This window comes from Oratosquilla oratoria, chromosome 19 (assembly GCF_046742065.1).
Source record: "Oratosquilla oratoria isolate Oo_2021 chromosome 19, ASM4674206v1, whole genome shotgun sequence".
Lineage (NCBI taxonomy): Eukaryota > Metazoa > Arthropoda > Malacostraca > Stomatopoda > Squillidae > Oratosquilla > Oratosquilla oratoria.
In genome coordinates, this window is record NC_134795.1 from 9,263,230 (window position 1) to 9,285,729 (window position 22,500).

General features: G+C 40.0%; 1 protein-coding gene across 2 annotated transcripts in view; it reads right to left on the reverse strand.

Annotated features, from left to right (window-relative positions):
- The window catches only part of LOC143035716 (proton-coupled zinc antiporter SLC30A2-like), a 78,246-nt gene that overhangs the window by 34,759 nt on the left and 20,987 nt on the right, over positions 1 to 22,500 (reverse strand). For both annotated transcript variants that reach the window (XM_076202601.1, XM_076202600.1), the window contains exons 2-3: positions 8,117 to 8,306; positions 7,126 to 7,337 (exon numbers count right to left, since the gene is read on the reverse strand). In XM_076202601.1, coding sequence (XP_076058716.1) covers positions 7,126 to 7,337; positions 8,117 to 8,306 — 402 coding nt within the window. The remainder of the gene's footprint in view (positions 1 to 7,125; positions 7,338 to 8,116; positions 8,307 to 22,500) is intronic.

Sequence of the window (22,500 nt, forward strand, 5' to 3'; positions counted from 1 at the left end):
GTCAAGGGAAAAGCGTCCCCTGGTGCGAAAGACGGACCACGGGGGATGAATGACAGACAACCTGACGGCAGATACTTGCAACTTGCGTACGGAAAGATTTAAATTGCATCATGAAAACTTTCCTATGCCTTCATAAATAGTTTGTGATTGGAAATTAATCTCCATTCAGATAAGATTGTTAATAAGTTTTATCGTAAGCTATCTCTCCTATCAATTACCCTTCTCAAACCTCTTCACTATGTCTCTGGCCCTAAACATCTAAGGGGAAAATTCTAGCCATGAGAAGAAAAGAGAGAATTTTCATTCAGGAAAGAATTCCAAATTGGGAAACTGTGCACTATATATGTACTTTAAAGGAAATAACTAGACACACAACTGTAATGGCAGTTATGAGTTACCAGTGAACACATATAGATACTTTTGACTTAATCCCACTTAAGACTATTCGGTTACTGAGTGGCATTTGGTACCTGTGACTACTACAAGTTGCCAACAACCACCGGCGGTCCAGACATGAAGGACGTTGGCTCTGTCGGCCAAGAATACGAACTGGCATTATCTAAAACATACAGTGTTGTGGGGTAACATTGAAAGACAAGTTGTCACAGTTGTTGACAGTTAAAAAACTATTTGGGATGATTAAAAAAACACCGAAAACCAGAAACTACTAAATAGATCCAAAGCCCATGGAATAGGAGGAAAAGCGTTTGAATGGATTAGAACATGAATCAGTGACAAAAAACTGTGGTTCACTATAAACGGTGTAAAATTCAATTGGGAGAGGGTTACTAGTGGAGTTCCCCATGGCTCGGTTTTGGGTCGCTAATTTTTCATTGTGTATATAAACGACTTGGACAATGGGATTAGTAGTGACGTTAGGAAGTTGGCGGACGACACTAAAATAGGACGCCTAATTAGGTCAGAAGAAGACACCGATATACTGCAGGAAGGTCTTAACAAATTGTTCACATGGTCGGTGAAATGGCAAATGAACTTCTATATCTCAAAGTGCAGTGTGCTAAACAGGTATACCTTAGATAACACCTTTTTAGGGAAAACTGAGTGCGAGAGAGACTTCGGAATTCTAGTGAATCCTGACCTTAAAACCAGGAAACAGTGCATTAGAGCCAGAAATAGAGCTAACTGAGGATTAGATTTCATTGCTAGGACCGTTAGAAATAAAAGTGCAGAGGTAGTTATCAAACTCTATCTGGCGTTAGTTAGACCCATCCTTGACTATGCGGTACAATTTTGGTCTCCATCCTACAGAATGGATATCGATTCACTAGAATCAGTACAGAGGAGAATGACCAAAATGATACATGGACTCAGACACTTACCTTACAAGGACAGGGTTGGGCACCTTAATTTACTTTCTCTGGAAAGACGCAGAGTGCGGGGTGATCTAATAGAGGTGTCCAAGTGGATCGAGGGCTTTAACATAGGGATGCAGACAGGACATCATATTAAGACATCAGGGCAGGACTCTCAGTAATGGATTTAAATTGGGCAAATTTATGTTTAAGAGGGAAATAGACAAGAACTTGTTCATCAATAGAGTGGTCAACAAATGGAATAGACTTAGTAACCATCTACTGTAGTAGTGAGCGCTGAAACTATCGGTTGTTAAGAAAAGGTTAGACAACTTTATGGATGGTGATGATAGGTGGTAATGGACATGGAACTGCCTAGTGTAGGCCATATGGTCTCTTATAGTCTCCTTCATTCTTATGTTCTTATGTATGGGGTACAGGCGACTCCCCTTCCAGGTTCGTAGCTTCGTCCCCTACGTAACGGTCTGGCAGGCACTCTGTACACGGCGCAGTGGTAGCGTTCACAACTGCTAACACAGCTGTCCGAGTTCGAATCCCGCCCAGGGCTGTACTTTCCCACGCCACCCAGCAAGCATACATATCTGGTTCAATCTTGATGACACTTGATAAAACATGTTTGGTCATCCTGGCATCATATCTGTACACTAAACGAAGTGAAAGTTTTTGTGATCCATTGAAATAAGGAATTTTTTAACCCCAATTAATAAAGAAAGTTAATATCATATATTATTTTCATAATTACCCCTTTAAATGCATAATAGTAAAAAATGTATATCATAAGACAATTCAGAATGAGGAGGGATTGAAGAAACCTGGGATGGCAACGAAGGGACGTGACTTGGGACTCCGAGAGGCGCCGCCTCTCTCGGTGGCAGGCAGTCGTCCCACTTGCCACTCCTGGCCATCCTCGAGCTCCAGTCTGTCGTCTGTCATCACTGTCATCACCATCACTGTCACCATCGTCATCATCATCATCATTATGATTATCATCATCATCGTCGTCGCTGTCGTCGTCGTCATCATTATAATCGTCATCGTCATCATCATCGTCGTCGTTGTCGTCGTTATCATCATTATCATTGTCGTCGCCATCATTATCATTATCATTGCCGTCGTCATCATCATCATTATCATTGTCGTCGTCATCATCATCATCATCATCATCATCATCATCATCATCATCATCATCATCATCATCATCATCATCATCATCATCATCATCATCATCATCATCATCATCATCATCACCATAATCATCATAGCCATCATCACCATCAGGACCAACGTGATCCCCACCATTGTCACGGCCATCACCACCAGCATCATCAGCATCACCATTATACATCATCAATATCACTACCATTATCATCTTCGTCATTAGCATCATTATATCCATCATCATCATCATCGTCACCATCATCATAATCATCACACATCACCATCACCACTACCATTATCACCTTTGTCATTACCATCATCACCATCACTACAGTCACCATTGTCACCATCATCACTACTACTATCCTCATCATCGCATAATTACCATTACCGCCACACTCATCACCGTCACCATCACCATAATCATCATTGCCATGACCATCATTATCACTGCCACCATCTCCGTCATCATAATCACCATCATATTATCACCATTGTCATAATTGCCATCATCACCATCATTACCACTATCATCACCGTTATCTTTGCCATCTTTACCGTCGTCATCATCATCATCATCATCATCATCATCATCATCATCATCATCATCATCATCATCATCATCATCATCATCACCGTCATCATCAGTATCACCATCATCACCATCAATTTCACCATCATTATCACCATCATCATCATGTACACCATCATTTTCGCCACCATAATGACCATTATCATCATTATTATCATGACCCCCGTCATCGTCACTGTCACAATCCTCTCTCCTGCTGCACAGGTACCTATGGGCATCCAAATGTTTGTGTTTCGGTGCTGTCGGGTCCCTGAAGCAAAGTCCCCATGACTCGGGGTTCTTTTTACTCTTCATTAAAAAATAATGGAATAACACACTCCCTTCCACGTAATACAGATACACTTGTTTTAGCATTTCTCAACTTTTGACACTGAAACTAAAGTACAAACACACTCTCCCTCACCCCTAAGTTTTAGTTTACTTTGTCGAGTCGCTTCCCTCAGTGTGGAGGGAAACTGGATTCGTCTTGTGATATTCTTCCCACATAAATTCCTTGGAAATCCTTAAATCAATTCCATTAACTTTCCATCGTTTCCACTAAATATCAAGCAAATTGAGACCCATTATTTCTGCCACCAAACAACCAGCTCCCTAGTCAGTATAATCAGATACACGCTATACATTTTCTTTCTACTTTCTCTTTGCTGAAACGTTTACTAAAAATCATGTTGTAGTATTCTGGCGTTATTCCTTCCTCTACTACTCAGACGTATTTATGACTACCATCTGAATTTCACCAAAGGTTGTTGTCTCGGCCCTAATTGACCTTGACATTTACGGTCCGGTTGAAATACCACCTGCCGTTCTTGAAAGCTGTGCTTCCGTACGGAATCTCTACTTAGGGGAACTATTTCGTCGTTGTCTTTCAATTTGCCTCTACCCTCTATGCTGGAAGTATGCCTACGTGCAGCCTATTCTGAAGAAAGGTGACCGCTCTTAGCTTCCTAACTACCATCCTATAGTTTTAATCTCCTGCTTACCTAAAGTTTTCGAATTTATTCTTAATGGAAACATTGAGACATCTCTGTTCAAAACCTCTCTGAACGGCAGTATGGTTTCCGCAAAGTAAAATCTACTGGAGATCTAACGTTTCTGTCTGACTCCTGGTCATCTTCTTTGCTGTTTTTGTTTTTGTTTTGTTTTTTTGTGGGATCTAGGCTAATGCACAAGCCATAAAAAACATTTGATAGAATTTGCTACAAAGATTTGACTCCTAAGTTACCTCATACGGTATCTCTCCCTCTCTCTCTGCTCCTTTACTTTCGATTTTCTTTCTGATTGTTCTTTAGCTGTTGTTTGTAAATGGTCACCGTTCTTTTCCCATGTCTGTAACCTCTGGCGTCCAATAGGGTTGTATTCTACCCACTGCCATTTTCATATTATTCATAAATTATCTACTTGATCGCTCATCTTTTACGCTCTCTTGTGCTGATAACACTAAAATACTGTAAATCATTCTACAACGTTCTCTAGTTGTCCTCAAACTGAGTTCCATTATTCTAGAATGGTTGCTGCAGACTATCTTACGTCTAACTTTCTTGTCATATCTGATGAGGCAGAGGAAAACCAACGTCGTTCAGCTCCACTAAAATTAAAAGAAAAAAAAATACCTGTCCACTCGATACAGTTTTCTACAGAAATATACCCATTTCTTGAATGATACACAATGTTTTCATTCTGACACCATAAACATATTTAACAAATCTTCACTAGAAAATTTTACTAGAAAAATTATATATCTACTATTGCTAGTGGAGACTTAATGAAAATAGGTGTTTTGTACCGCCTCCAAAATTTCGTAACTCAGACTCACCAGCTGACCCTGTACAAGAAACTTTCTTATCCTATGTAGTACGCTTTTCATGTTCGGCATGACTTACCTTGTAATGGTGGCATAGAATATTCTTTGTGTGTTGTACATACGTATTTGTAATATTGTTTATTTATTATTATTGTGAGATATGGCATTACGAGTATTATATACATTATATATTATACATTATATTATATACATTATTGTGAGAACCAAGTGTTCGTTTTGAGCGTGTATGTTTTCCCGCCAAGTGGGAGCCTGGTCGCGTCGCTTAGCGTCAGTCTTGATTTTGCATACAAAGCAATCGCACGCTCGTTTTTGTAGTCCTTGTAATTAATACAATATTTATCATTATTGCATTATTTGACTGTTTCATTGGCCACCCCAATACAACCTCATGAGCAAGATAGAGAACAAACCTTCCCACTTTATCAACACTTGTCGTATTCACGAACTTCACTTTCCCTTTCCACTGCAATATCGTATCTTTATCTCTTTTCTGTTGCTATCTTGATGTATATTCTCCAGAACTCAAGAGCTGTGTGCCTACCATCCTTAGAAAGCCACACAACACTAGACATTCTAAAACGTTTCATCGTTTTTCTGTGCAACTACATTTTGCAAGAATCTACCAATACGCTCTGTCTTTCTGCTGGGAGAGTTTGGAACTCTTCCCTCTTATGCCTTTCCACATGCCTCTGACTTGGACTTTTTTCAAAAAGGAAACCCCAGGAAACCCCTTACACCAACATATGTCTTCGAATTGATGTACTCTTGTTTTGTTTTGTTTTGTTTTTCTAGTGCGTCCCTCTGCAAGCGTTTTGTTTTCATGCATTTTAGCCTTTGTGTTGCTCTGTGAAGAAGGTAGATAAAAAAAATGTGGATATGCCAAGTTGTTTCGGAGAGCAGGAGGCCGTTGGCGCCAAGCTGCTTGCTTTGACTCAGGTGTTAGTCTTAGGGCGCGTCAACACGTGACCCCAGCATATGACAAACCCGATGAAATGAGCCGGTCCGGGTGTGTCAAACTCCTGCTGCTACCGATTAGATGGGTCGCAGTGGCTGCATTCTATTTACGGTGCTCTTATGGTACGACCATGTACGTGTCCAACATGGGACAAACTAAACAAAACGTTGCAAGCTGATGCAATACCACCCCCTTCCTTCCCTCCTCCCTAATTATATATGAGTCGTGACGCACCACCCGGTGCTTCCTTTCTTCCAGATTATCGTATATTAGCTGCTTGTGTGGACACGCCAATAAACTGCAAATATATGAGCATGGCTTGTACGTGACGATATAAATGCGTATAAGGATGATTACGCAATTAGCTGCCGCCTAAAATATAATGATGTCCGGAATGCGTGTGTCAAAATCACAGAATCAAATGACAATTGTGTCAGAAGGTATTTGGCTGCGGCTGAAGCCGTCACTTTTGCCTTACATGTTCGGAAAACCAGATGGGTAGTTGTCAACGGTATCCACTGAAGGTCAAACCACGCAGTAACGAGTTGGGAACTGGTCCTTACAAAATTACCTAAACGATTAATATCAGATTATCCATAACAAGTATGAGAGATATACTCATTAAACCCTTGATTGTTCATGGAATGGATTTATTCTCTCAGGCAAGATTAATTAAGGACGGGTTTGATTTGTTGAATAATATGTTGCTGATAGTGGAGGGCTTACTTTTGACACGAGTACCTGAGTAATAAGAGAAAATAAACAATTTGTTATCTTGCGAATGTTAAGGATACGCAATTGTAAAATCTTATTTCAGAGATACGAGAATTTAACTTAACTATGAGTGTGTAGGATATGATGAATTTCCCCCCTGACAAGCAAAAGAGCCAAAATGTGTAAAGGAAAATAATATCTAGTATATATAACAGAGACTACAATATTATTTTTTGACTGGTGTAAGAGGTTCTGAGGTGTAAGAGGTTCTGTTTGTAAAACATAAAACTTCTGAATCTTTAGAAACAACTTTGTCCGAAACATAAAGGGAATTGACACTTTAGAAACCACTTTGTCCGAAACATAAAGGGAATTGACACTTTAGAAACCACTTTGTCCGAAACATAAAGGGAATTGACACTTTAGAAACCACTTTGTCCGAAACATAAAGGGAATTGACACTTTAGAAACCACTTTGTCCGAAACATAAAGGAAATTGACACTTTAGAAACCACTTTGTCCGAAACTTAAAGGGAATTGACACTCTTACCATACAGACAAGAGCCAGGAGAGCGGCCATGATGAGCCTCCGCATCGAGCGGGACGAATACCGGGGCGTCGTGGTCAGATCATGACAGTGTGTGCTGGAGGTCATGGAAGACCGCGAATAGAGTTCCTCGCTGCTGTCGCTGTCTCCGCCCTCGTCTGGCAGTTGTCCCCCCAGGCCAGTCTTCTCTCGGTTAATCCATAAGTGGTACACTCCTGCCAGCAGTAACAAAGACACATTGATTTAGAGTATCTTGGGGTAGGAAGGGGATGGACAATTGTAAAAGAGGAAAGTCAATAGCGTTACGGAAAACACAAATAGACATCGCATACTAAAAAGGTAAACAGTGATATAAAAAATAGAACAGAGTGTTTACATTGATAATGAATATGAGAACATGACATACTTTATTGGTTATAATCTATCTATATACCAAAAGGCTTCCTCCTCTTTCTAAGGGAGGTAGCCATCCCAAACCCATCCAATACCCATTTGTCTTATCCTTTATCTAAGCTCCTTGTGGGTAAAGGGTATGACAAGGTGACGGGTGTGTGTGTGTGGCCACAGTATTGACCATAGATCGGTCTATATCCAAGCTCTGAGGTCTTGTATAGGAGGGTAATATCTGTCGATCACAAGTTCAGCACGCAATCTAAGATCATAGTGAATCTCTCACAAACACGCGCGCGTGCGCGCGCACACACAAACATGCATACATACTCATACACACACACACACACACACACACACACACACACACACACACACACACACATACATACATTCATACATTCACACACACTCATATTCAAGGCAAGGTTTGACTAATGGAGGAAAAGGCAAGACCCCATAGGCATTGCCCCAACCCCATAGATAGATATACCTAGATAAAATAGGTAAATATATACATGTACGTGTGGAAAGATATGCATGCACGCGCATGTACATGTAGCAGATAAAGCTTTCATTTGTAGTACTCTGCCGTTCAACCCACCGTGAGTACTGCTCCCTGCGCTCTTGCCGCTAAGTATAGTCGAGGTGCTGTGTACAAAGCTGCGGATACTGCTGCCGGAGTCGCTTGTATGTCCGCCATTACGCCCCGGACTGACGCCACTTTCATAGGTTCCTCCTGACCTATGGAAACTGTCGTAGTCCGGGGAGTCCACCAGCCCAAGCTCGTCGTCCTGCAAAGAAGGGAAAGGGAAAAAGGAGTTACTGGCCCGAAAAATTGGAGAGGAAGGAAGACGAAATGCTCCAAGCACGCTCTATTCAGAACGGAGGGTATCTATCTCTGAGACTTGGCTTTTCTTATCCGTGTATCTCCCATTATAAGTGTTGTGGTTTTTATTTTATAATTGTTATTGTTATCGCTGCTGCCATGCCCTTTACGTATTTGTCCAGAATCCCGGTTTCATTTTCCGTTGCATTTTCTCTTTCCTGGGTCATTTCTAAGGTATGCTTTCTCTCGCCCTCTTTTGATCTTTGACTTGGTCTTTCTGTAGCCCAACACCAGTAGTTCATGATAGTCGGCTCATCCACGTTGTAAGGCTTTGTCGACCGCGGGTCTGAGTGAAAATGTCTTGCATAGATCATGATTTTTCGCATTAAATGTACAGAGACAGGTCGAGGTGTGTATGGAGATTCTGAATTCCAAGAGTAGGGATCATTGTAGGAGAGAGGCCAAACGCAGAGTATGGGTTCCAATATATTTGACGTTTCGCCCAGCAGGGCTTCTTCAGAAAGAAGAAGCCCTGCGTTTGGCCTCTCTCCTACAGTGCTGTTGCAGTCGTTGCTGCTTTTACTCAGTAGGGATCATATTTCGAAATATTTTTCGTAAACCATGGAAGTGTAAATTGTGGAATGTACGTGCATACTTCAGGAAAACAACAGAATAGTTAGATAGCATTTCCTCTACACAGTTAAGCAAAATCAATAAAAATTGAAACAACAAAATGGTTTTGTGGAAATCATATTCCGTATTTCAAACATCACCACATCTTTCCATAATGTCTTTGGTAATGAGGCGTAACGAGAGCAACATATTGGTAAATCGATCACCAGTTAATAATATTCATATCGTAAATATAAAGGAAGCTAAAAGTGATTAAAATATGTAATACATAAACACAGTAGATGTCAACGTAATGCAATGAGTTGAAAGACAACAGCCGATCTAACCGAGAAATTATGGCGGGATCGTCCATTAGATAACACGTTTTCCATAATCGCAGTCATCCGTTATCAGAAGAAAGAAATTAAAAATGAAGGAATTTTCTTTCTTTCTTTCTTTCTTATGCCCAATTACTGGTTGAGACTTTCGTGGACAGCGCAAGATGATACTTGCACAAGTTACACAGGGACTAAGATTGGACACGAATAAGCAGCAAATAAATAAGATGAAAATATTGTCTTCGGAATCATGGAGATTCGAAGCATCTTGGTCAAACCGGCTCGAAACCGTTTAAGATAGAAGCTATGAACTACTACCGGACTTTCGACAAGACGGAATACATTAATCAATGTGTGTGTCTTTATTCGTGTATCTACATGCATATGTGGACACCTACATACATAGTCTATTGAAATATACACCATGTCAGGACGGAAACTTTATTAGTACTTGAAACGGCTGTAATAAGTGAAACGTATGGTGTTTATTTCGATAGACTTGTCGGCAACATCTTCACATTTACATATAAGTTAAAATTCATTCTGAAAATTATGTAAGCATGCCATAGCGTATACCCATGTCATATTCAGGTATGAACAGATGTGCATGCATATACTTACCCGAGTGCATATGCACATTTTCCTTCGTATTCATGTGAAGAGAACTTTAGCACGAGTATCTGAACGTGTGCAAGTAAGTAGGACGTTCATTATCCCGATGGCGCAAGAGGTGGAGACGTGTGTGGATGTGGGTGTGTGAGTGGGGGGGGGGCGAGTGAGGAGCAGGAGGAAAGAGAACAACAAGATGGTTAGTACTAGAGAGGAAAACTAAAAAGAAGAGATGAGTAGGGAGAAGAGGCAGGGCAGAGCTAGGAGCGGATGAGTGAGTGAGTGAGTGAGTGAGCCAGGGGATTGTGGGCGGGGCCACAGACCCCAGGCCTGAGCCCGCCTGTGGGGAGCAATGCATACAAGATTAATAAACACCCAGAGTAAAATGTAAATAAAATTTCATTGCCAGGTGGAGAGTGTGGGTAATGAGCGAGCAAGGTAGAAACTCCCTGGAGAGGGTAGACAAAGATGGCGGTGTATGGAATGAGCGCCAGAATGATGTCTATCTTTCTGCTTCATTTTTTTTTTCTTTTTCTTCTTCACCATCTCATTCTCTTGTGTTATCATATATCCAGACGGCCTGCAACAAAAGGGGAGGTAGGCAGATGGGGTGATTTACCCCTTGGTAATGTTTTAATCCCTTGGAAATTTCCCTCCCTTCATCATCATCATCATCATCATCATCATCATCATCATCATCATCATCATCATCATCATCATCATCATCATCATCATCATCATCATCATCATCATCATCATCATCATCACCTTCACCACCACCATCATCATCATCATCATCATCATCATCATCATCATCATCATCATCATCATCATCATCATCATCATCATCATCATCATCATCATCATCATCATCATCATCATCATCATCATCATCATCATCATCATCATCATCATCATCATCATCATCATCATCATCATCATCATCATCATCATCATCAATTGGGGGTATACCCCATGATTGTCCGAAGGTACTTAGTACCAAAGACATCGAGACGCCTCTTGAAGCTAGCATTTAATGTCTCACAGCCACACAGAAAGACAGGAAGGACAAGTGACTTGAAGATTCGAATCTTAGTCCTCCTTCATGAGTAAAGATATCGCCTGACATGACCCACCACTGTTATGCACTACACTACCAAAGTATGTAAAGCTTCCCAAGGCCTCAATGTCCTCACCACATGCATGGACAGACTGAACTGTGTCATCCAGTAAGTCCCCAAACTCCTGGACCTTGTCCTTAGTCCAGGAGACCTCAAGTACAAGCGGCTGCAGCCAGGACCTCCAACGACTCCGCAAAAAAAGGACAGCATCATCAGCAAATACAGGCTCGGTGACTTTGGTGTTGCCAATAGATGCTCCGCAACGACAGTGATCGACAACTCTGTCCAATACCCAATCCATGTAGGTGTTGAAAAGCATTGAGGCGAGGACACACCCTTGCCTCACTCCTTGTATTAACAGGAAAGAAGCTGGACACGCCTCCTCCATACTTTACTGCACTCTGTGCCCTATAGTATAAGACAGACATGAAGTCAATAATTCTTGCCCTTGTGATATGAAGTAGAGGTTTCCCCGCACTGATCATAATTTTGCCCTTCCTGTCATTTTATCGTAGGTGCAGGTCCGCATACACACAACCTCAACATGGCTGTCTAGAAAAGAAAAGAGGAGCAATTAACAAGAAGATGAGGAGGAGGAGGAAGAAGAGGAGGAGGAGGAGTAAGGCGCTTGCCGACCCCCATTTGCCTCGACAACAGCCCCCATGGTCAATAACGTTGTCCCTGACTTCCCCGGTCATCTCGTCGCTTTGGAATATCTGCCTTCCTTCCTTCCTGGGATTATCTCCGAAACGCACGTTATACTTATTGTAACATTTCTTACGACAACGACGGAGATCTGTTCTTCCTCTACCCGAGTAAAATTGATTGGTAGCCCTACTTGTCAATTTGCTGGATGCAGTGATGCAGTTGATTGATTTGTGCTTCTATTTTGTTTATCTATTTATTTATTTATCTATTTATTTGTTTGTTTATCTGTTTGCTTTTTATTGATTTATTCGTTTATTTATTTATTTGTTTGTCTACTTATTTGTTATTCAATTATCTATTTACTTATTTATTCATTTATATTTATCTATATTTATTTACCTATTTATTATTTATCGAATTGTTTATATTCTATCTTTCTATTTATTTACTTTTTACTTATCTATTGTGTAGGAAGCCGAGTTCATTAAATTCTAACTCTTCCTACGTTTGGCATATAATTGATTTATTGATTTATTGACTTACTCATTTATCTATTTATCTATTTATTCATCCATTTATCTATTCATATTATCTATATTATTTGCAAGTCCCACACTGGAAATTATAATGAAATATTATCTAACAAGAATAGCTGATGAAGTCAACCGCGTTGATCCGTCTAGTAAGGAGACATTCAGGTCTACCAACTTAATTTCCCCTAACAGGTGATGATTATTACTTTTCTCTTATCATAAGCGTACTATCTTTAGTTGGTAACATGTATGTGACATCTCTGAATGAGGATTCCACTGCAGTTGTAAATACGTATCCTATTTCAGCACTGTATGGGTGTAATGTTCGCGCGTTAGCTTGTACTTGAAATGTACTTGAAATAAGGAATCGTTTCTGAACGTTTTTGCCTTGTGCATGTTTCTTCAGCAGTTGTGACGATCTTTTTGCGTCGTTTCTTGAGGTCGTTGTAACCTCTGAACAAACGTGCACAGTTTCTTTGGTTTCATAACTGGCATACAGCTATGCGAACAATGTGCTAAGTTAAGGAAGAATTTTTGTTAGTTGTTTAAGAAATCTAAATGTCTCCCACTTAGGATATATTGAGAAGGTGAGACTACCATTGTTCCCGAAAAAAAGAGTTCCTACTCCCTTTCACTTACACTTTACACTTAGAACGGCACCTTATACACTCTTGATACTCGTAAAGCGAGACCCCTACCAACACAGAATGCCTCAAGCCACCACCAACTGTGGATCCACTTCTCTTTTAACATTTTATCAGCACCATTGGGTAGAATATATCTTAAGCTCGACGACTCGCATTTCACTTGATGGAACTCTGAAATGCAATTCGCAAGGCGCGGCGATGGTTCGACTAGTTTGTGCGTCCCTAACTTCTACAGTCTCAGCGGCATACGTCGTATGCCGCAAATTAAAAAAAAATGCCAAAAATAGGCATTAGGTCGAGGGTCAAATCTGTGGTAATGACCAAGTAGCCCTATCCATTGGATATATAAAACACCCCCAAAAATGTATTCATTGACAAAACTGGCAACCCCGGCAGCAATTTTTCAGGGGTAACTTGGGGTTTAAAATTGGGCTTTAGGACGTGATTTAGGCGACTCTGCTGTACGAAACAAAGTATGAGGAGGTGAAGTTGTACTTCGACAGTTAGGCAGATGCTATTTAATATGTATTCAGGCGTAAAGAACTGGCAATTTCGTACTGCCCGTAATAAATGCGTAATATAAAATGTGGCCGGACAATAATGGTGTAATGGATACTTACTAAAACATTTACCAAAACAATAAGAAACACCACAATCACCTATCCTCCATGAAATTATACAAGAAAAGATACCGAAAAATCAATTTGCCACATAACAAAGTGATAAATATTTGCCAAAAAACACAAAAACTGTTTATAAACACGTTTTCCGTAAGCGTCAGACTATTATGTGTGAATTTACATTGATGTGAAACATTATAAAAGTAAAATTCCTTCACTCTCTGAAATTCTAACGAAGCTTCCCCGAAAGATACAACCTCGTTCAACCTGCGTTAGGAGCTAAAAATCTACGGTTGTTCTACCACACTTTCGCACGCAGATATCGACAAAATCGACCCAGTTTCTCCACTTCTAGGCTAAGGTGAATCAAAATAAGCAAAATTTGTTGATTTTACATCATTTGACTTGATTTAAGCAAAATAAAAATCGATTTTGGCTCCGACGCTGTAGGGGCTAAAGGATTCGTGGTGGTCTGAGGTGCCCGATTTTCCACTCCAGACACCCTGAAACTGACTAAAGCGTCGATAATGCAATCCACTGATTCTGGGAGAAGCTAATTCTGGTCTCTCTTTTCTCTAGGAGTTCTTATTACAATCACATGTGTGAAAAATTATGAAAAAAAAGGTAAGAGGCTTGCATAGATGGACAAGTGAAGTAAACAGAATAGATTTTTGAATGAATAATTTAGTAAATAGTGAGTGAATAGATCAATAAGATTATTAACGAAAAGCTATTTAAATTAATGTATACATGAAAACATTTTTATTTCGGCTCCCGACAAGCCATATCTTTCATTTGAGAAAAAATCCTCTACAGTCACCGAACTAAACTTATTCCGATGAACTCCATCACCTTGACTTGGGATGTGTATGATATTGGATTCTGCTTGCCGACAATCAATCTACTCCAGGGGTAGCCAACCATTCGGTCGCGATGGACTAGTCGATCACAAGCCTGTTTTAAGTCGATCACGCTACTGTACCTGTTGATAATTCGTCCCTCAGAAGTTGTCATGCAAATAGCTGCAATAGCATATCCAAGTAATCATAATACTTGGATTATTATATTTCCCTTTTTTGGGGGGAATGAATAATATTTATATTCATAATGATGGACATGTCTGAACAACATACAATTATTTATAAAGACAAACTAATCCTGTGTTAGGCTGGTAGATTGCATCAGGATAACTAGATAAAGGTTGGCCACTCCTGGTCTAGTCCAATTAAGGAGAACACCACTACAGTCAAAATGCTAAGGGAAGGCGGTAACATTTATGTAGGGCTTACCACATACGGAAGGGGCAGCCACTCTAGAAGATTAAAATTGTTATTATGATTAATTGAACGAACGTTGAGACAAGGATCTGAATAGGAAGAATGAGAACACTGGAATTTTATTAGAAGGCAAATGAAAAGGAAGGTGGAGGTACAAAGAAAAAGAGTAAGACAAGGGTGAAGAAAAGGGAGGGGAATGAAAAAAAGGCTAAGATGTTTGCTAAGGAAGATGTCTTGCTGGAAGTAAAGGGGAGGAAAAGTGAAAACACAAAAGAAGGAAGAGAAAGGATCATAGATGGAATATTAATATCACTAAACCTTCCAACACGATAAGAGACGTAACTTACAAAACATGGGGGTTAAGGAGAGAAGGGGGATTTATCCAGTAGCAAAGAAACAGAAAAAGGGGGATTGGAGAGGGTAGTAAGCAATTTGAAGCCAGGAAAGGCGCTGGGGTTGGTCGGAACCACGAATGAAGAATACGGAGGAATTAAGTATTTTGGGCTTAAAGGGGGAGTGTAAGAACTATTGAGGAATATTCTTAATGAACGTTTTAAGCATTAAAGAGAATAAGATTAACCGAGTCGACTTAAACAATGGGGAAAATCTCTAGACTCGGTGCACTTAAACAAATAAATCAAAATAACATGGGGGGGGAGGGAGATGTACAGTAGTGGTTTTCATAGATGACGAAGAGCCACACAATAAAATGGACAGAGAAGTAATGCAGAAGCTTGTGGGGGCGAGGGAGACCATATTTCATGAGAGCGGGAGCATGAAGATCCTTGGAGAGAAAATGGGGTGGGTTGGATTGAGGTGGGATTGAAGGACGTTTGTCCAATGTCGTTGTGGGCGTTCAACCCATTTTGGACCTGAGGTTTCCTTATGTTAAACTAAAGCACGCGACGTGGTCCAGAGGTAATTCCCTAAAAATGCCAGAAATTACCTGTTGGTCCTTAATGAGTTATTCGAGTTAGGTTTTTCTAGTCCGTTTAGACCGAAAGTTTCTCCAAGCTCAATGAAATTGACTAGGCTGTACATGTATGTATGCATAGAGTGATAAGATAATTGAAGGAAAGTACAACGCAGAGTTAGGCTTTCAGGAGATGGAGTAGGTAGTAGTGAGTATTCATATTCTGTGTGCTGATGATGCATACACGAGAGAAGGCGAAGAATCATTGCTGTTAACAGCGTTTGATCAGATGGAAAATGTGAGGTAGATTACAGTGGATGTCAACAAAAGCAAAGTGATAAAAATGAGAAGAAAAAGAATGTACCATTACAATTCAGCTAAAAGATAAACTGGAAGAGGTAAAAATGTTCTATGGATTGATTTACTTGAAGATGGAAGGCAAGAAAAATAAATAAACATGAACTAGAGAGTGAAAGACGTTTGGTGTACTTAAGAAAGTGTGGTAGGAAGTAAATGTCTGATTCAAAACATAGGTGGGGATGACAGCCAGTAATGGTGGGTTCTGTGTGGGAATGATTTACGTATACTGGGAGTAGTATCATGGAAAAGAAGGAAGGTACTGTAAACGGACTGTTTGAAGAGTGTCTTTGGAATGAGATAAATGGATATGTCAAATAGAAGAAAAATAAAAACGTGCAAAAAAGAAGTACTATGGGAAGTGAGAGGAGCCACAACTTCAGACAACAATCTTTCACAAACATACGACGCTCTACTGTGTTTCTTATTATGCGTCGTCGATTCACAAGACAGTTGACCGTGTTTCGAAAGAAACCATAACTTGAGATGCGCCTCCATGTTACCCAGAGAGCAAGAAGCTGCGCCCTGACGTCACCGCTCTCAGCCGATCAGTCGTCTCCGTTGCCGTGACGTCACCACTCTCGGCCAATCAGTCGTCTCCGTCGCCGTAGCGTCACCACTCTCTCAGCCAATCAGGGACCGGAGGGGATGTGTCCCCTTAAGGGATTTCCGGCGGAAACGGGTAGATATGACTTTTTTTATTTGGTATTACGTATATGTATGTATATATATATATACATATTATATATACATATATATATATATATATATATATATATATATATGCAACAGTAATCACAAAAAACACGTGAATAAAGATTTTTGCTTGTAACCACGAGGAAATTAAAGATCGGAATACTGAACGTTTTCGTCTATTAAGACATTTTCAAAGTACATAGTATCACAACAAAGTATAACTTAAATACAATAGTATAGAAAACAGGAGAGGTCACTCAACGTAAATACGTTGGGATTATCTTACAAAGAAACAAAAATAAAATGAGTGAAAATTGAAACAGGTGATAAAATGTCACTCAACATATATATATATATATATATATATATATATATATATATATATATATATATATATATATACACACACACACACGCACACACACACACACACATAAGGGAAGTGAGGATGGTGAGCATTGAACGCCACTACACCTGCCTTCACAAGTATTTTACAAATATAAAGCCTTATCATATTTTATTACCACCACTTTCTCACGCTACCTACTATAACACTATTACCCCGACAGTGAAAAATATATTTAAGTTTTTCGCTGCAATAACCCACTTCTCAAATTGTGATCTGGCTAACACAAGACGATTTCATTCAGTTAAGAACAGTGCCCCGTAATGAAGGATTGAAAGATATCTCGGAGTTTGTTCTGGGGTTCAACGCCAGACACATTCATTCAGCTGAGGTCAGGAACGTGTACTTAATGGGTATAGGCTCTCAGTAGATATCCATCCATAGGCCTGTTTATATTCTATATGAAAAATTATTGTGAATATTTACATTCTGAAGATAGCGTCAAGACTGGTGTGTTTAAGATTTCAAAACAAACTTATTCTCTCTCAAAGTGCATGTCTATCCATCCCTAAAGGCCAGTCGCACATGAGCGATTGCGGTAGGTGCAGGCAACAGGTTGCCGGGGAATGGAAAACATGAAGGTTGTCTATGTCCAGGGGTGCATCCGGGGTGGGGGGTTCAAGGGTGCCATGTGGGTGGGTGTTTGTGGGTGTGTGTGTTTGTGCGTGTGTGTGTGTGCGTGTTTGTGTGTGTGTGTGTGTGTGTGTGTGTGTGTGTGTGTGTGTGTGTGTGTGTGTGTGTGTGTGTGTGTGTGTGTGTGTGTGTGTGTGTGTGTGTGTGTGTGTGTGTGTGTGTGTGTGTGTGTGTGTGTGTGTGTGTGTGTGCGCGCGCGCGCAGATAGGGGTGCACAGGTGGGACCCCCGGCACGGGTTAAAGTTCATGGTGTAGGAAGGAGGGCGAAGGTCGCGCGAGGGTGTGTGAGCGCCAGTGCGTATGTGGAACGAGAAAATGCAAGTGTAACCTCAATAGGATTATAATTGGCAGAGCTAGGGGTTTTAGGTAAGGTGGATTGTAGAGTGAAAGAAGTAAGTGCGTCGGGGGACTGAAATGTGAAACAGAAGCAACCGAAGAACCAGGAAATCACAGAAATTACGTGAGAACCCTGTGTTCTCTCATAAAGTCCAAGGAAGCCCTATTGTCTTTCTAGCAGCGATTATTATTGACGTCACCTGGAGTTGGAGAACACGCGGTCTGCAACGTGAAAGCCGTCGTCTGATAATGACTGGACTGGCATGGCGTCCGTATAGTATAATAGCGGCTTCGTTCGTTAGTAATTTTGCTTGTAGCAAGTTTTTTTGTTTTTGTTTTTTTTTCGCCAAGAAAATCGCACATTACGTTCATGTATTACAAAATTAATATCTAATTTTCTAATGCTATATCGCGTAGGTGTGTATAACTAAAATAAAACCGAATTTTCGGCGTGCAGTTCATCACTACGGTGGCCCTCGCACCTAATATATTCATTAATTTTCCTACTACTTACGGTCATTGAAATCGCAACCACCGAAATCATGGAGATGTGTCTGCCTAGTTAGTGCTGAAAGATTAAAGACTTCCATGCTTTTAGACTTTAAGTTTTCTTTAGTACTTTAGGGGTGTCTTTACAAATTATGATGTGAAGGTCAATAATTACATTCTTTTATGCTTTAAGATATCCTGTTTGAATTAGATATTGATAGTACTGGCACAGCTCATTCACTATAGCATGTAGTCAATGTAGTACCAAATATATACATACATACATATATACATATATATATATATATATATATACATATATTTATTTATATATATATGTATATATACACATATGTATATATATATGTATATATATAAATATATATATATATATATATATATATATATGTGTGTGTATGTATTTAAGATTATTTCAGACAAATGAGAGAGAATGTGGGTGGGGAAGGGCAAACGAAGATGTGTTAGGAATAGATATTATTGCCCTAACGTTGCGACCAAATTGGTCTTCTTAAGTAGAAGAACAAGTTGGTCGCAGCGTTTGGGCAAAAAACTCTATTCCTAACACATCTTCGTTTGCCCTTCCCCACCCATATATATGTATATATATATATATATATACATACATGTATATGTGCGAAAATCTGGAGTCTGGGATCCATGTTGTAAGGGGGGGAGAAGCGTAAACACCAGACTCAAAGTGGGAAGTTTAATGCCCGACGTTTCGGTTCTAGTCCTAGAACCGTCTTCAGGGGTGTGAAAATGTAGTGTTCACATGAGCTATTAACTGTCCGTGGTTGGAATTGGGAGAGGTATCCCGAATGCCGAAGCTGTCCGGGTCCCCTTCCTCTTCCTGTCACTCCGAGTACCGGACGACTGGACCACCTTACATATTTACAAAGACTAAGTACAATATAATAAAATCAAATACAACAAAGTACAATACATTATAATAAAATGCAATGAAATAAATTGTAATAAAATGAAATAAAAATGAAATAAAATAAACTGACATTTGTGCCACAATTGGGAGCACTACGCACTTGTACGCGGAAGAAATAAAAATAATAAAATGACATAGAAAGCAACATGGTGAAATAAAGTACAACAAAACAATGCATTAAAATGAAAATAAAATAAATAAAATGGTACTTGTGCGACAACTGAATGTGCACTACGCTCTTGTGGGCAAAGGAATAAAATAAAAACTTGATCGCCGACACTGTGACTTCAGTCCACCTCGTCTACTCTTGCTTACATAGTTTGGAAGGAGGACAATTTATGCTACGTATATATATATATATATATATATATATATATATATATATATACACGGATATGGTTCACGGAAGGATGAGAATAAATAAATGAGCTATAAGAGATGAAAACGCACTGAATGCATTTGTGGGAACTCCGGAATTTAAATAGAGGCACTAAATGCCTTCACGCGTTGGCTCTTTGCGGAACTCGAACCACCATCTATCTAACTTTTCACCTCTGGACGCCAACGCCCTTGTCCGCTCGGCCATCCCTAAAAGTTTAATGGACCTAAAAGTTTTTCAATCAACAAGTAAACATAAAATGGAGTACATGGCCAATATATGTGTATTTATCTGTGAACTCCATGAGAGCGAGTGCCTACATGTGTGTGTGTGTGTGTGTGTGTGTATTTACCTAGTTGTATTTACCTAGTTGTATTTTACGGGAAGGGGAGCTATGCTCGTGGGGTCCCGTCTTCATATCTCATTTTATCTAAACTATTTTTAAATTCATGTTTTGTTTTTGCACACACCACTTTCTCATCTAACTTGTTCCAACTGTCTATTACTCTGTGAGGAAAGCTGTTCTTTTTCAGATCTCTTCTATTTGTGTGTGTGTGTGTGTGTGTGTGTGTGTGTGTGTGTGTGTGTGTGTGTGTGTGTGTGTGTGTGTGTGTGTGTGTGTGTGTGTGTGTGTGTGTGTGCATGTATGTATGTGTGTGTGTGCGCGTGTGTCTGTTTGTATGTGTGTGTGTATTTGTATGTATGTATGTGTGTGTGTGTGCGTGTGTGTGTGTGTGTGTGTGTGTGTGTGTGTGTGTGTGTGTGTGTGTGTGTGTGTGTGTGTGTGTGTGTGTGTGTGTGTGTGTGTGTGTGTGTGTGTGTGTTTGTTTGTGTGTGTGTGCGTGCGTGCGTGTGGGGGGTGCGTGTTTTGGTGTGTGTTTCTGTGTGTATGTTTAGGGGGTGTCTGTGGGGGGGTGTTTTTGTGGGGGGAGGTGCGCATGGGTGTGGGTGTTGGTGTGTGGGTGTGGGGTTAGGTTTGCTTGTGTGTTGGTGTGAGTGTGTGTGTGGGGTTAGGTTTGCTTGTGTGTTGGTGTGAGTGTGTGGGTGTGGGTGTGCACTGTGAAACTATAATTCTTAACACACATAGGTCGGAATAGCTTTGAAGACAGGATTATTACTAAACGACGGCCCATCATAGCAATCAAGGACATGCACAAGCGCACAAATTGTGATCAATTTCAAACTTCGCAATAGGGAAATAATACATATAATATCCTTCGAGCTTATGTTAGTGTGAGGCACGAGTGTCCCAGCCCGTGGCACTTGGCAGAGCAGGCTTGGACACACACACACGTACACACACACACACACACACACACACACACACACACACACACACACACACACACACACACACACATGCACACACACATACTCACACACACACACACACGCACACGCGAGATTTTATTATACTCTCCATCTGTCAAGTGTTCCTTTTGCTTGCTTGTGTTGTATGCATGGTGGACTTGACTCCTGATAGAGATGGTGAGCTGTTTCTGCTGCTCTTGTATGGAGAGCAGGATTTATGTCAGTCTTGAGTGCAATTATCTTTCCGAAGTGCGCAGTATCACGTTGAAAAGAAGAGGTAATCAGAAAATGGATGAAAAACTGCAATTAAGTAAGACCAGAGGAGTGCAAGCCAGTTTTTCAGCGATACCAGTGAAGAATATCGCCATTTTATAGTGATCACCCCCTGATATATTGCACTATGCTTTTATATAAGAACATAAAAATGAAGGAGAATGCAAGAGACTATAACGCCTACACTAGGCAGTTCCATGTCCATTACCACCTATCATCCCTATGCGTAGTTACCTAACTTTCTCTTAAAAAACAACCGAGAGTTTCACCACTCACTACATGGTAGTACATTTTGCAAATTGGCAAAATGTAAATATACTTATTGTCAAATTCATATTCTTCCATTGGCTACATACCATGTGAAAAAATCATAATGATAAATGATTAGATGAAAAGAAAAATAGTATATCTATAAACTAAATTCACTAAATTAATGGGTAATAGATTGACGCAGAAAAGATTATTGATTAAAAATTAATATATAAATGGAGATGAATTGATGAACAAAGGAATGACTAAATAGTTTCATATGTATACATTAATTAGTAAATATATAATCTAATGTATTAAGTAATAGATAAGCAAATGAATAAGAAACAAAATTGAGTGACAAATAGATAAGTAAATGTAAAAAGAGATAAATAATAAATGAGTAGAATTGCGCGCAACATCCATGATGCTCCTACGACCAGTCGTTGAGCGAAATGTGGAACAAAATGACCGGCTCGTCATTGGCAGCACGGGCGAGGCGCTCAGAGGAAATGCGACCCAGAATGTGTGTGTGTGTGTGTGTGCAAATACATTTTTCAAAGCACATCAGAAGTGCTCCAACTAATTTCAATTTACATTCTTGGCGAAAGTAACGCTGAACTGTAATATCAGCACTGAATTGGTGTCACCGCTAACGCCAATTAGAAGAAAGCCATAGAATGACGTGGGATCTTCAGCCTTACTACAAAATCTCACCTAAATATTTCGATAATCTAGTAGTTCACACTCT